The sequence below is a fragment of the Oncorhynchus mykiss genome, chromosome 17 (genome assembly GCF_013265735.2).
Source record: "Oncorhynchus mykiss isolate Arlee chromosome 17, USDA_OmykA_1.1, whole genome shotgun sequence".
Taxonomy (NCBI): domain Eukaryota; kingdom Metazoa; phylum Chordata; class Actinopteri; order Salmoniformes; family Salmonidae; genus Oncorhynchus; species Oncorhynchus mykiss.
Genome location: NC_048581.1, coordinates 16,717,096 through 16,731,804, shown reverse-complemented (window position 1 = coordinate 16,731,804; position 14,709 = coordinate 16,717,096). Strand labels below are relative to the sequence as shown.

The window sequence follows — 14,709 nt, the reverse complement described above, 5'->3', positions numbered from 1 at the left end:
GTTTATTACAACCTCAACTAGCGGCAACCGGAGTTTACTAATGTAACCCCGGTTCTATGAACCAAGTGCACATTTTCTCTCGCGCCCACCCCTGGTCTGGGAGACCCTGCATTAGTGAGACCAACTGGGTACATTCAGTCTGGTTCAGTTGTGCGTCAGAATGGCTACCATGTTTCATCGTCCAATCTATCGTTGTGAACCAAATCATTAAAAGAGAAATTATTTAGTCATGTTCATTTCACTGAATCTCTCAATGGGCCTTGTAAAAGTGTACCGTATAACTGCACCGGGGATTACAGTTATATGGCAGTGTTTCCCAACCCTGGTCCTCCAGTACCCCCAACAATACAGTTAATTATAGCCCTGGACAAACACACCTCACTCAACTCTTTGAGGGCCTGATGATTAGTTGACAAGTTGAAACAGGTGTGCGTGTCCAGGGTTACAAGAAAAATGTGTACTATTGGGGCTACTCCAGGACCAGGGTTGGGGGGAAACGCTGCATAACTGACTCTGTAGTCCCCGTTGCATGGTGTTATCAAGTTGATGCAGAAAAACCTGCTTTTCTAGGCACTGCCCTCCGAATAGTAGATTGATGCACACAAAGAAGTCTCTCCTATTGTGAGTGGAGAAAGGAGAGGAAGTGTATGAGGTAAACCGTGCTTTAGGACAAGACCAATATCCAGAGACGTTCAGACAGGGGAATACTGGTATATCTGAGATGGCAAAGGTAAGGTACTTTTTCATTTACCTGTGGAGTTTTATGACTGAAGTGCAATTGATAAGCTTATAATTTTAAGTGGAAACTAACATTGTGCAGCACCGTGTTTGACAGATGTTTGTAGTTCTCTGTTGTGTCACAGTAAATGCATTTTGTTTTTCACACAATCTACATGTAAAAAGTCAGGCTGAAAGTGAAAGGGGTGGAATGGCAAGGCGCAGTGTCAACAGCTGAAATGTCTCGTCCAACTGGATAGACGAGGCAATTACATCCAGGGTTCCTTTACCACTGCAAAAAAAAAAGAAAGCATATTTAGGCAGATTTAAAACTATTGCATTGATAACATTTTACTTAAGATAAATTATGCATTTATGGTAGATGTGTTTTGGGGCTATCATGATGGAACATTCCTACTGGGAGTGCTCAGTTGGTCTTTGCTGGCGGGAGAGCAGGCTGGGCAGTTAACAGGTTGGGTAGAGTACAGTCATACCTGAGTTTTCTTAAAGGCCAAGAGTTGTTGCCTGGCTAGTATACAGAGAATATTTAGATTTATTAAAGTATTTATGTTAACGTCCTGTTATTTTCTGTACAAGGTTTATTGGCCAATTCGTCCTGTCTCCTCCTCACTGTCCGATCAGCCACCTCGGCTTCTATTTCACACCCACCCATACGTTCTTAACCCCCCCCCCCCCCTCCACCCACAGCCTCCACCTCTGGTGCCCTACCCCAGGAACATCTGTATGGGCAAGCCTGAGGAGAGTGATCCCCAGAGGAGATGGAGCTATGGTCCCTCTCCCCCAGACCCATCTGTCCCAGGGCTTGGTGAAGGCAGAGTAAGAGACTGACAACATGAGCCCTGGTCAAAAGAAGTGCACTATGTAGGGAATGGGAGCCATTTGGGACCCTATTCCCTATATAGTGCACTACCTTTGACATGGCTATTGACTTGCATTCCTTACTATTTGAACTGCAGTTTTAACTATGGTATGACTCACCTGACTTCATCCTCTTGGCCCCCTGGGGAGCGTAGGACATCCACCATGGCTCTCCACCTAACTCTTCTCTGAGAGACCTATGGTTTGAAATATAAATGGACTCAAATGTATTTATATTAGAACTGCAGTGGTATACCATGATGTACAGTATATAACTATAGTGTGAAACTGTTATTGTAAATGTGAATTGTTAGAACCCAGGAACAGCCCAGAAGCTGCCCCCTGTGGCCCAGAATAAGGGATGGTTGAGAGTCCTCCACAAGAAGGTGGTTGTGACCCTCAGGATGGAGTGTCTGAAGGCATCTCATCTGATGCAGCAATATGCATTATTCTCTTTTACTTTGCTCTCATACAGTATGAATCTTAACACCCACCCATACATTCTTCACCCACAGCCTCCACCTCCAGTGCCCCACCCCAGGAAAATCAATAGGAGCAAGCCTGAGGAGAGTAAGCCCCAGAGGAGATGGAGCTATGGTCCCTCCTCTCCCTCACACACATCCGGTCCAGGGGTTGATAGAGGCAGAGTAAGAGACTGTCCATAAATCAATGAATTGGAATCAACCATTGACAACCAGTCAGGTCACCCATGATACAAGTCAGTATTCAATGTCCATCTATGTCTGAGGATGTTGGGAAATGAAGTGGAACCTGGCCACTAGGGGCAACAGTGAGCGCTGTTACCTTCAAGAAGGTTTCAGTTTTGCTAGGGCGTTGGGGATGGCGTAAGCATCTGCCCCTGATGCCAAAGGCTTCATGTTCGAATCAAACAATGAAGTCGTTTTCTGTATTTTTGTTTTAAGCCATAACCATTTGGAGTGAATGCCTAACCTTAAACAATTCAGAGTGAATGCTTAACCTTAAACAATTCAGAGTGAATGGTTAACCTTAAACAATTAAGAAGTTGATGTTTGAGAAACATGGATGAACATCTAACTCTGATGTGAGAGCTGGTAGACGTGTGAAATGTCTTTCTTGAAGGTCTAACCCCAACATTGCAGAAATCAATAACAATGTAATACTAAAAAATTACGTAGAACAAAAAATATAGCATACTATATACAGGCGACTTTCTCTGTAAGCAGCGAAGCAAGACAACACTGAACTTTCTGTTTTCCCCGTTAACACTAAAAACCTTTCTCTCTACTGTTTGAATCAACACTAGCCACTTTCAATGCAAGCATACCGAAGCAAAACGAACCACGCAAGAGTAAATGGCTTGTTTTTAGGTACATGTAGCGACACGTGTTCAAAACTAGAAAAGTATAATTGGTTATTAGCCCAGTTCTAGGTCATTTGTAGTCAGCAATGGGGGAGCGATTGCTTCCTACAAGAGCACAAAACGTCTGCATTTCTGGACATCTTTGAAAAGTTTTATTTTATTTTTTTGCTTAAATGGGCAGTGTTGTATTTTGAGACCGGCATGAATAAGCTAAGTAGACAATAGGCAGAGAGTAGCATCAGTGAGTATGTCTGGTCTGCTGAGTGCAGAACACTGAGGCTGTACCCACTTAACTAAAGTGGTCAAGTAGGCTACTGTGACTATTTCATTATAATGAAGGCCTACTAGAGGGGCTTACAATGAAGACGATGTATCACGTTACATTTTAACATGGAAATAGCTGTTCTATCATTCAGCCTACAGTAGCAGCTAATGTGTGGCGTTCAATGTAGGCCTACATTCCATGAGACTTTTGAAAAAAAAAATTCAGGGCTTGACATGAACCTGTTGATCCACTTGTCCTTCAGACAAGGTGACTGAAAATGTTCTGGTGTTTGATACAAGAAGCCACTTTACAAAATAAAATGCATTGTCACTATATGTAGCTCTCGCTTTGATTTCAAGCGCATCTACTCATGACCGCTCATGCTGTAAACACAGTCCAGTTCAAAGTGAATGGCACAGATCTATATATGGCAATGAGTCTGTTTGCATATAGGCCTACTGCAGCTCTGATCTGGTTATGGCACACGGGTCTGTGTAGAGTATGGGTCTGTGTAGAGTATGGGTCTGTGTAGAGTATGGGTCTGTGTAGAGTATGGGTCTGTGTAGAGTATGGGTCTGTGTAGAGTATGGGTCTGTGTAGAGTATGGGTCTGTGTAGAGTATGGGTCTGTGTAGAGTATGGGTCTGTGTAGAGTATGGGTCGTGCCTGTCAATGCTATAGAATTCTACTTTGATGCGTTCTGCCTACAACAATCTCTTGCGTAGATCGTTTTTTATTTCGGTATGTTAAATTGAAAGTGGCTAATATTGTGTTGATTCGATCACAACTCCCACAGTAAAGGGGAAATGTGGATATGTAACACTAAGGGGGAAAACTCGAGAAAATTGAGTGATGTTCAATCTCATGCTTCTCTGTGTGCACTGATATTTCTTCTGTGCTGCAGTCCCGGGGGAGCTGCGTGCTAGCGCAGGCATGCAGCTCAGAGGGAACATCGGTTCTGGATACAAAGCATTATGTTTGGGGCAAATCCAACACCACATCACTGAGTACCACTCTTCATATTTTCAAGCATGGTGGCTGCATCATTTATCAATCAATCAATCAATCAAATTTATTTTATATAGCCCTTCGTACATCAGCTGATATCTCAAAGTGCTGTACAGAAACCCAGCCTAAAACCCCAAACAGCAAGCAATGCAGGTGAAGAAGCACGGTGGCTAGGAAAAACTCCCTAGAAAGGCCAAAACCTAGGAAGAAACCTAGAGAGGAACCAGGCTATGTGGGGTGGCCAGTCCTCTTCTGGCTGTGCCGGGTGGAGATTATAACAAAACATGGTCAAGATGTTCAAATGTTCATAAATGACCAGCATGGTCGAATAATAATAAGGCAGAATAGTTGAAACTGGAGCAGCAGCACAGTCAGGTGGACTGGGGACAGCAAAGAGTCATCATGTCAGGTATTCCTGGGGCATGGTCCTAGGGCTCAGGTCCTCCGAGAGAGAGAAAGAAAGAGAGAATTAGAGAGAGCATATGTGGGATGGCCAGTCCTCTTCTGGCTGTGCCGGGTGGAGATTATAACAGAACATGGCCAAGATGTTCAAATGTTCATAAATGATCAGCATGGTTGAATAATAATAAGGCAGAACAGTTGAAACTGGAGCAGCAGCACAGCCAGGTGGACTGGGGACAACAAGGAGTCATCATGTCAGGTAGTCCTGGGGCATGGTCCTAGGGCTCAGGTCCTCCGAGAGAGAGAAAGAGAGAAGGAGAGAATTAGAGAACGCACACTTAGATTCACACAGGACACCGAATAGGACAGGAGAAGTACTCCAGATATAACAAACTGACCCTAGCCCCCCGACACATAAACTACTGCAGCATAAATACTGGAGGCTGAGACAGGAGGGGTCAGGAGACACTGTGGCCCACTCCGAGGACACCCCCGGACAGGGCCAAACAGGAAGGATATAACCCCACCCACTTTGCCAAAGCACAGCCCCCACACCACTAGAGGGATATCTTCAACCACCAACATACCATCCTGAGACAAGGCTGAGTATAGCCCACAAAGACCTCCGCCACGGCACAACTTAAGGGGGGGGGGGGGGGCGCCAACCCAGACAGGATGACCACATCAGTGACTCAACCCACTCAGGTGACGCACCCCCTCCAGGGACGGCATGAGAGAGCCCCAGTAAAGCCAGTGACTCAGCCCCTGTAATAGGGTTAGAGGCAGAGAATCCCAGTGGAAAGAGGGGAACCGGCCAGGCAGAGACAGCAAGGGTGGTTCGTTGCTCCAGAGCCTTTCCGTTCACCCTCCCACTCCTGGGCCAGACTACACTCAATCATATGACCCACTGAAGAGATGAGTCTTCAGTAGAGACTTAAAGGTTGAGACCGAGTTTGCGTCTCTGACATGGGTAGGCAGACCGTTCCATAAAAATTGAGCTCTATAGGAGAAAGCCCTGCCTCCAGCTGTTTGCTTAAAAATTCTAGGGACAATTAGGAGGCCTGCGTCTTGTGACCGTAGCGTACGTGTAGGTATGTACGGCAGGACCAAATCACAGAGATAGATAGGAGCAAGCCCATGTAATGCTTTGTAGGTTAGCAGTAAAACCTTGAAATCAGCCCTTGCTTTGACAGGAAGCCAGTGTAGAGAGGCTAGCACTGGAGTAATATGATCAAATTTTTTGGTTCTAGTCAGGATTCTAGCAGCCGTATTTAGCACTAACTGAAGTTTATTTAGTGCTTTATCCGGGTAGCCGGAGAGTAGAGCATTGCAGTAGTCTAACCTGGAAGTGACAAAAGCATGGATTAATTTTTCTGCATCATTTTTGGACAGAAAGTTCCTGATTTTTGCAATGTTACGTAGATGGAAAAAAGCTGTCCTTGAAATGGTCTTGATATGTTCTTCAAAAGAGAGATCAGGGTCCAGAGTAACGCCGAGGTCCTTCACAGTTTTATTTGAGACGACTGTACAACCATTAAGATTAATTGTCAGATTCAACAGAAGATCTCTTTGTTTCTTGGGACCTAGAACAAGCATCTCTGTTTTGTCCGAGTTTAAAAGTAGAAAGTTTGCAGCCATCCACTTCCTTATGTCTGAAACACATTCTTCTAGCAAGGGCAATTTTGGGGCTTCACCATGTTTAATTGAAATGTACAGCTGTGTGTCATCCGCATAGCAGTGAAAGTTAACATTATGTTTTCGATTGACATCCCCAAGAGGTAAAATATATAGTGAAAACAATAGTGGTCCTAAAACGGAACCTTGAGGAACACCGAAATTTACAGTTGATTTGTCAGAGGACAGACCATTCACAGAGACAAACTGATATCTTTCCGACAGATAAGATCTAAACCAGGCCAGAACTTGTCCGTGTAGACCAATTTGGGTTTCCAATCTCTCCAAAAGAATGTGGTGATCGATGGTATCAAAAGCAGCACTAAGGTCTAGGAGCACGAGGACAGATGCAGAGCCTCGGTCCGATGCCATTAAAATGTCATTTACCACCTTCACAAGTGCCGTCTCAGTGCTATGATGGGGTCTAAAACCAGACTGAAGCATTTCGTATACATTGTTTGTCTTCAGGAAGGCAGTGAGTTGTTGCGCAACAGCCTTTTCTAAAATTTTTGAGAGGAATGGAAGATTCGATATAGGCCGATAGTTTTTTATATTTTCTGGGTCAAGGTTTGGCTTTTTCAAGAGAGGCTTTATTACTGCCACTTTTAGTGAGTTTGGTACACATCCGGTGGATAGAGAGCCGTTTATTATGTTCAACATAGGAGGGCCAAGCACAGGAAGCAGCTCTTTCAGTAGTTTAGTTAGGGTCTAGGGTCCAGTATGCAGCTTGAAGGTTTAGAGGCCATGATTATTTTCATCATTGTGTCAAGAGATATAGTACTAAAACACTTGAGTGTCTCTCTTGATCCTAGGTCCTGGCAGAGTTGTGCAGACTCAGGACAACTGAGCTTTGAAGGAATACGCAGATTTAAGGAAGAGTCCGTAATTTGCTTTCTAATAATCATAATCTTTTCCTCAAAGAAGTTCATGAATTTATCACTGCTAAAGTGAAAGTCATCCTCTCTTGGGGAATGCTGCTTTTTAGTTAGCTTTGCGACAGTATCAAAAAGGAATTTCGGATTGTTCTTATTTTCCTCAATTAAGTTAGAAAAATAGGATGATCGAGCAGCAGTAAGGGCTCTTCGGTACTGCACAGTACTGTCTTTCCAAGCTAGTCGGAAGACTTCCAGTTTGGTGTGTCGCCATTTCCGTTCCAATTTTCTGGAAGCTTGCTTCAGAGCTCGGGTATTTTCTGTGTACCAGGGAGCTAGTTTCTTATGAGAAATGTTTTTAGTTTTTAGGGGTGCAACTGCATCTAGGGTATTGCGCAAGGTTAAGTTGAGTTCCTCAGTTAGGTGGTTAACTGATTTTTGTCCTCTGGCGTCCATTTATGGGTGTGCATGTCATCGGCAAAGACTAGGGATTTCTTAAAATAAATGGAATTGAGCTAATAACAGGCAAAATCTTAGAGGAAAACCTTGTTCAGTCTGCTTTTCAACAGAGACAAATTCACCTTTTTGAGCAGGACAATAACCTAAAACACAAGGCCAAATATACACTGGAGTAGCTTACCAAGACAACTTTGAATGTTTCTGAGTGGCCTACTGTAGTTGACAGGTTTTACTTCAATTGGCTTAAATCTATGGAAAGACTTAAATGGCTAGGGGTGGGAATACTTTCTGAACGCACTGTGTACAAAACATTATGAAAATCTGCTCTTTCCACTACATAGACTATCCAGGTTAAAGCTATGATTCCTTATTGATGTCACTTGTTAAATCCACTTCAAACAGTGAAGGGAAGCGGGGGGGACAGGTTAAATAAGATTGTACACAATCCATGTCAAGACATTTAAAACAGTCGTGGCCAAAAGTTTTGAGAATGACACACATACTAATTTTCACAAAGTCTCAGTTTGTATGATTGCAATTTGCATATACTCCAGAATGTTATGAAGAGTGATCAGATGAATTGCAGTCCCTCTTTGCCATGCAAATGAACTGAATCCCCCAAAAACATTTCCACTGCATTTCAGCCCTGCCACAAACGGACCAGCTGACATGATGTCAGTGATTCTTTCGTCAACACAGGTGTGAGTGTTGACGAGGACAAGGCTGGGGATCACTCCGTCATGCTGATTGAGTTCGAATAACAGACTGGAAGCTTCAAAAGCAGGGTGATGCTTGGAATCATTGTTCCTCTGTCAACCATGGTTGCCTGCAAGGAAACACATGCCGTCATCATTGCTTTGCACAAAAAGGGCTTCACAAGCAAGGATATTGCTACCAGTAAGATTGCACCTAAATCAAACATTTATCGGATCATCAAGAACTTCAAGGAGAGCGGTTCAATTGTTGTGAAGAAGGCTTCAGGGCACCCAAGAATGTCCAGCAAGCGCCAGGACCGTCTCCTAAAGTTGATTCAGCTGCGGGATCGGGGCACCACCAGTACAGAGCTTGCTCAGGAATGGCAGCAGGCAGGTGTGAGTGCATCTGCACGCACAGTGAGGCAAATACTTTTGGAGGATGGCCTGGCATCAAGAAGGGCAGCAAAGAAGACACTTCTTTCTGGGACAAACATCAGGGACAGACTGATATTCTGCCAAAGGTGCAGGGATTGTACTGCTGAGGCCTGGGGTAAAGTCATTTTCTCTGATGAATCCCCTTTCCGATTGTTTGGAGCATCCGGAAAAAAAGCTTGTACGGAGAAGACAAGGTGAGCGCTACCATCAGTCCTGTGTCATGCCAACAGTAAAGCATCCTGAGACCATTCATGTGTGGGGTTGCTTCTCAGCCAAGAGTGGGTTCATTCACAATTTTGCCTAAGAACACAGCCATGAATAAAGAATGGTACCAACACATCCCCCGAGAGCAACTTCTCCCAACCATCCAGGAACAGTTTGGTGACGAACGATGCCTTTTCCAGCATGATGGAGCACCTTGTCATAAGGCAAAAGTGATAACTAAGTGGCTCGGGGAACAAAATATTTATATTTTGGGTCCATGGCCAGGAAAATCCCATTGAAAACTTGTGGTCAATCGTCAAGAGGTGGGTGGACAAACAAAAGCCCACAAATTCTGACACACCAAGCATTGCTTATGGCAGAATGGGCTGCCATCAGTCCGGATGTGGCCCAGAAGTTAATTGACAGCATGCCAGGGCGGATTTGGAGAGGTCTTGAAAAAGAAGGGTCAACCCTACAAAAATTGTTTATATCAACTTTGTGTAATTGTCAATCAAAGCCTTTGACACTTATGAAATGCTTGTAATTATACTTCAGTATTCCATAGTAACATCTGCCAAAAATATCTAAAGACACTGAAGCAGCAAACTTTGAAAATTAATATTTGTCATTCTCAAAACTTTTGGCCACGACTGTATGCGTCCCATTCAGAGGGTGAATGGGCTTGACAAAAGTTGTGCCTTTGAAAGGGGTATGGTAGCAGGTGCCAGGTTCACTGGTTTATGTCAAGAACTACAACGCTGCTGGGTTTTTCAAGATCAACAGTTTCCCGTGTGTATCAATGGTCCACCACCCAATGACATCCAGCCAACTTGACACAACTGGGGAGGCAGCGGAGTCTAGATGAATTGAGGCTGTTCTGAGGGCAAAAGGGTTGAGGGGGGGTACAACTCGGTATTAGGAAGAGGTTCTTAATGTTTTGTACCGTGTGTGTGTGTGTATAACTATGGTGTGACTCTATTTTATTTTTTGTAACTGACATCTTAGAAGCCAGGCACCGCCCAGAAACCGCCCCCTGTGACCCAGAGGTCGGTGGGAAGGAATCCTCCACAAGAAGGCGGTTGTGACCCTCCGGATGGGGGGAGTGTGTCTGAATTCATTAAGAAGGTATCTCATCTGGTGCAGCAACACACTTCTCTTTCATATACAGTGAGAGTGAATCCTAACTTCCACTCATGTTGCATTTTCTCTGTCTCCCACTGACATTTAACGAACAACTAAGTGGAAATTCGTCTTGAGCGGAAGTTTGTGCACTTTGACGTAAGTTCTGTCTCTGAATATGACTTGAATGTTATTTTTCAGTTTGAAGCTAAAGAGGACCAGAACAAGCAGCTGGTGGTGCGTTGTCCTGTTGGTCCGCCTGCCGTCATCTACAGGGAGGACTCCGTTCCCCCTCTCTACGAAAAGGTTTTGGCTACGCAGGAAACTCGTACGGTGAGACAGAGAGAACAGATGTTTAACACTAAGCTTAAATCAAATAATCGTGTATTGGTCGCGTACACAGTTTAGAAGATGTTGTAAAGTGTGCGGCGAAATGCTTATGTTACTAGCTCCTAACAATGGAGTATAATGCCAAACAAGTAAGGATTGTCTCAACGAATCCAATTAACAACCCAAATAACACTGGAACGGTAATCCAAATGCAATCTATGTATGTATACTGAGAACTTCCACAATATACTAAGAATGACAGAGTACAGCAGTATATATATTACAGTGAGCTGTCAAGAATCCAGTATATAATACATATGTGGTGTGTATAAAGGTTGTAACTACAATGTACAGTAGTAGAAATATTAGAATGAGCTATACGGAGAATACAGTATTTAATCATAACACTAATGCTTGGTTTTTCCGAGCTGTTCATTGTTCTTCCAGTTCGGGTCGCCTGCCTTCGTTGACAGAGAAGAATCCAATGACTATATCTATGAAGAGGTTTTTGCTACGCATGAAACTCGTACGGTGAGACACCTGAAGGGATCAGTCAGCCAGCTACAAAATACTGTTTTTACGTTTTTCACATTATACTTCAAGGGCCGGTTTCCTGGACTTGGGGGTGGATGTAACAGTAAACAAAAATCGGTGACACTCAAATTAGTATATGTATTTATTGTGTATTTAACACTTCGTATGTTATGAATTACAATATGTTACAAATTGTAATACATATGTTAGATTCCAATTTGTGGTGGCTGACATTGGCTAGGTGGCTAATGCTAACGTTAGCTAGATGTCTGTTTGCTAGGCTAGGGGTAAAGGTTAGCTAACTAGTTGCAAAGTAGCAAGTAGTTGCAAAGTTGTCCATGAGGCGATTTGAACATGCACATTTTGGGTTGCTCAACATTCACTTTATACGCCAACCCATCCATCCTCCTTTAGTTTTTGCCTTAAGTAACCTTCTGTCTTATGTAACCATACCAAACATTACATATACATTTGAGTGCCACTGATTTTCGTTTACTATGTTACATCTATTCTGAGACCAGCCTGATATCCCAGACCCAGATTAAGCCTAGTCCATGATTTTGTAAAAATTTGTTTAAATAATGCTTTTTAAAAATGTAGCATACGCTCTTGTCCAGAGCAACATTTTTTTTTCTTCATTGGAATCAAACCCACACCCCTATTGTTGCAAGCGCCATGCTCTACCAACTGTGCCACACGGGACCATTCTCTATGTAGATTCTCTTTTGAAATAGTTTTTACTGGGACTAGGCTTGATCTTAATCTGGCAAACCGGCCCGACGTGTCATCCTTTATTACAGGTCAAACAAAGTGTCCTGAAATAAAGTTTATTGTATTTCTATTGTTTTAGGTAGCAGTTCAACAGCGGATATGTGCAACCTATGTTCACTGTGTAAGGCCACCTCCTCCATTGCCGTTAAAGCAGGCACTCCCTCTGAAAGGCAGAATCAAAACACTCTCAAAAAGCAGCATTAGTGAAGAGGAAAAAGAAGATAACATCAAGGTATGACCGTGAACCTGCTCCGTGATGATTCCCCTGGGTATAGATCTAGGATCAGCTTCCACTTCCCCAGTCCTAACAGTAACAATTAGGGGGGGAAATATGCTAAACTGATCCACGATCAGAATTGACTGGAAAATTCACCATACACCGTAAAACCCAAAGTGGTCAAAAGACAGGAATGAAACCACAACCACTAGCGGCTGTTGGGCCTATGTATAACCATGAACAGCTCAACTAAGCTGTCAGGCATCAATACATTGTGTATTATATTATTTACATGCATGTGGGTTTGTTACATACAGAACCTCCCAAAGAATCATCACTAATGACAATTTGACCACAACCATTTGTCATTCTCATTTCACCCTTTCATTTAATTCTTCCATCAGGATGCAGATCGTCTGATGGAATGGTGGGAGAAGGTGAAAAGTGAACGTGAGCATCACAGCTTCAAAATGTACTTTGTAATTTCCAGCATAGTTTAGGTGCAACTTTAATATTTTCCTCTGCCTTTTTAGCATGGAAAGACCCTAAACTGGCCACGAAGGGAGAAGCAAAGTAAGTTATTTAGTTTAGACCCAGCTAACAAAAGTGTGTACATTTGAATATTCTGTCACTAACCACCCTCCATACTGATGACCTTCTATTTCTAGACTGTTCAAAGAGAAAGCCCAGCGGTTCCAGAATGCATTGCAGTTGTACAACCTCCTCCTGACTAAGCATGGCGAGACCCTAAAGAACCACATCATTGACCTCATCAGCATCGCAGACAACTTAGACAAGGTAGGAGTACTAAAGACTACTGTACAGGCAACGTAGACAGGGTAGGAGCATGATGACCTACTGTACAGACTACTTAGACAAGGTAGCACTTAAGTCTAGTGTACAGACAACTTAAACAAGGTAGGAACACTATAGAATACTACTGTATACGCTTGTAATGCCTTTGATTTTTAATGTAAGCCTGTAACTAACATCAATTACCCCCAAGCAGATTTAAATACAATTCTACAATTCCATTAGAGTTCATTCCATTCAAATCAACAATTTAATTCTATCCAAGGTTTCCAAGGGAACCAAGATTGCTGGCATCACCGGGGGCGCCACGGGGGCGGTTGGAGGGGTGGCGGCTGCAGCAGGGGTGATCCTCGCCCCCTTCACCCTAGGGGCATCACTGGCCTTGACAGTGGTCGGTGTCGGTGTAGCTGCAGCTGGAGGGGTCACAGGGGCCTCTGCAGTTATTGCTAACAAAGTGAGCTGTTAGAATCCAAACACAATCAAACTATATTTATAGAGCATCTGCAGGATGATGGCACACTTAATATATTAATATGGTTCATGCTTGATTGGACAGACACCAGGAATTTAACTTGGCCTGGGAGCCAAGTTAGTTTCCCATGAAACTCACTCAGATAAATTCACTAAGTTTTCCCTTCGGAACTTAGATACTTAAACGAATGTTGAGAAGTACTGTGCATAACATCACTGTCCAACTCCTCTTCATTCCAGGAAGTAAATTCTTCATCTCTCTTAGGTGAGCAGTGCACAGGACAGGAAGAAGATTGAGTTGATCCTTCAAGACTACCTGGCCCTGATGGGTGACATTGAAGCCTGCTTGAGGTTCATCAATGTGGGCATGGAGCACCTGAGGAAGCACAACCTCTCAACTAGACAGGAGGTCGACACAGAGGCCGTCAGAGTGGTCAGGTATGATCTTAATAATATACTGCATTTACTCTTGTCTGGAAATATATTATCTTTATTTATTTTTTTTATATTTGCATGTTTTTAAAACTTAACCTAAACCAGGGTGGCCATAGTGACAGGAGTGGGTAGCTCCAGTGCCATAGATGCCAGCAGTAAGGCATCGGGGATGCTCCAAGGCTTTGCTCTGGGCATGGATATCTATTTTACCCAGAAGGAGGATGGCAAAGGTGGCCCGAAGCTGAAGAAGGGATTGGAGTCCAAGTTTGGGAGAAAGATACGCGAAGTGGCTCAGCAGCTGAATGAAGGGCTGGATGAAGTGATCAAGGTCAAATATGAGCTAGTTGAAAATAATCTAATCCTCTGAAGAAAGGGAAAGGGGGATACCTGGTCTGTTGCTCAACTGAAATGTCTTCCGCATTTAACCCAACCCCTCTGCCTTAATCGACAGCCCTACACACACACAAAAATGTGGTTTCCTCAAGGCTTCTTTGGGAAGGGTGATGGTTCCAGTGAAATTTTAAATGTTGGTGGCGGCTCATTGGACTTGATGTTATGCGATTACATGATTTAAGGTCAGTGTCTTGTGAATTGAGACTGGTTGACAGTCAGTAGTTCTCAATTCTCTCCTCAGGGACCCTGAGCAGTTCCAGCGCTAGCGCACTTGATTCTGTTAATAGACACAATAGTAAAAACCGATGGAATTTTAAAAATATAACATTGCTATTAAACCAGAATAAATAACCTTTTGAGATCATTCTCCATTCTCTTCTAAAAATAACCATAAGAGTTGTAACCATAACAGAACCCTTTGTCTAAAACTTTTTAGAAATGGTTATTTATAGAACATTGTGGTATGTTGTCTACCAGGTTTCAGTTCACTACCAGGTTTCAGAATCACTGCAACATTTTCCATTGTCAAATCTATTGTCATATAAACCAATGTTGTGAATAAATAAATAATTAGAAGACATAGATTTAGTCATGTTCCTTTTTTTCAAATTTCAATTAATCTCTCAATGGACCTTGTAGGACTGTCTGTATATTATAACTGATAATGTACTTTCC

At 43.2% G+C, this 14,709-nt stretch overlaps 1 protein-coding gene across 1 annotated transcript; it reads left to right on the top strand.

Moving 5' to 3' along the window:
• The first annotated feature begins 415 nt into the window (after positions 1 to 415).
• On the top strand, positions 416 to 14,709 carry LOC110494948. Its single transcript, XM_036949139.1, has 13 exons — positions 416 to 730; positions 1,426 to 1,554; positions 2,112 to 2,243; positions 9,957 to 10,076; positions 10,272 to 10,403; positions 10,848 to 10,931; positions 11,785 to 11,937; positions 12,327 to 12,372; positions 12,456 to 12,495; positions 12,591 to 12,720; positions 13,001 to 13,189; positions 13,472 to 13,644; positions 13,747 to 14,709. Exons 1-13 carry the CDS (start codon positions 722 to 724, stop codon positions 14,006 to 14,008), a joined length of 1,599 nt encoding a protein of 532 aa, XP_036805034.1. The 5' UTR covers positions 416 to 721; the 3' UTR covers positions 14,009 to 14,709.

Coding starts and splice junctions, on each gene's coding strand:
- LOC110494948 (XM_036949139.1), top strand. Junction 1,555..2,111: donor CAGGGCTTGGTGAAGGCAGA/GTAAGAGACTGA, acceptor CTTCACCCACAG/CCTCCACCTCCAGTGCCCCA. Junction 13,190..13,471: donor CTGCAGTTATTGCTAACAAA/GTGAGCTGTTAG, acceptor CATCTCTCTTAG/GTGAGCAGTGCACAGGACAG.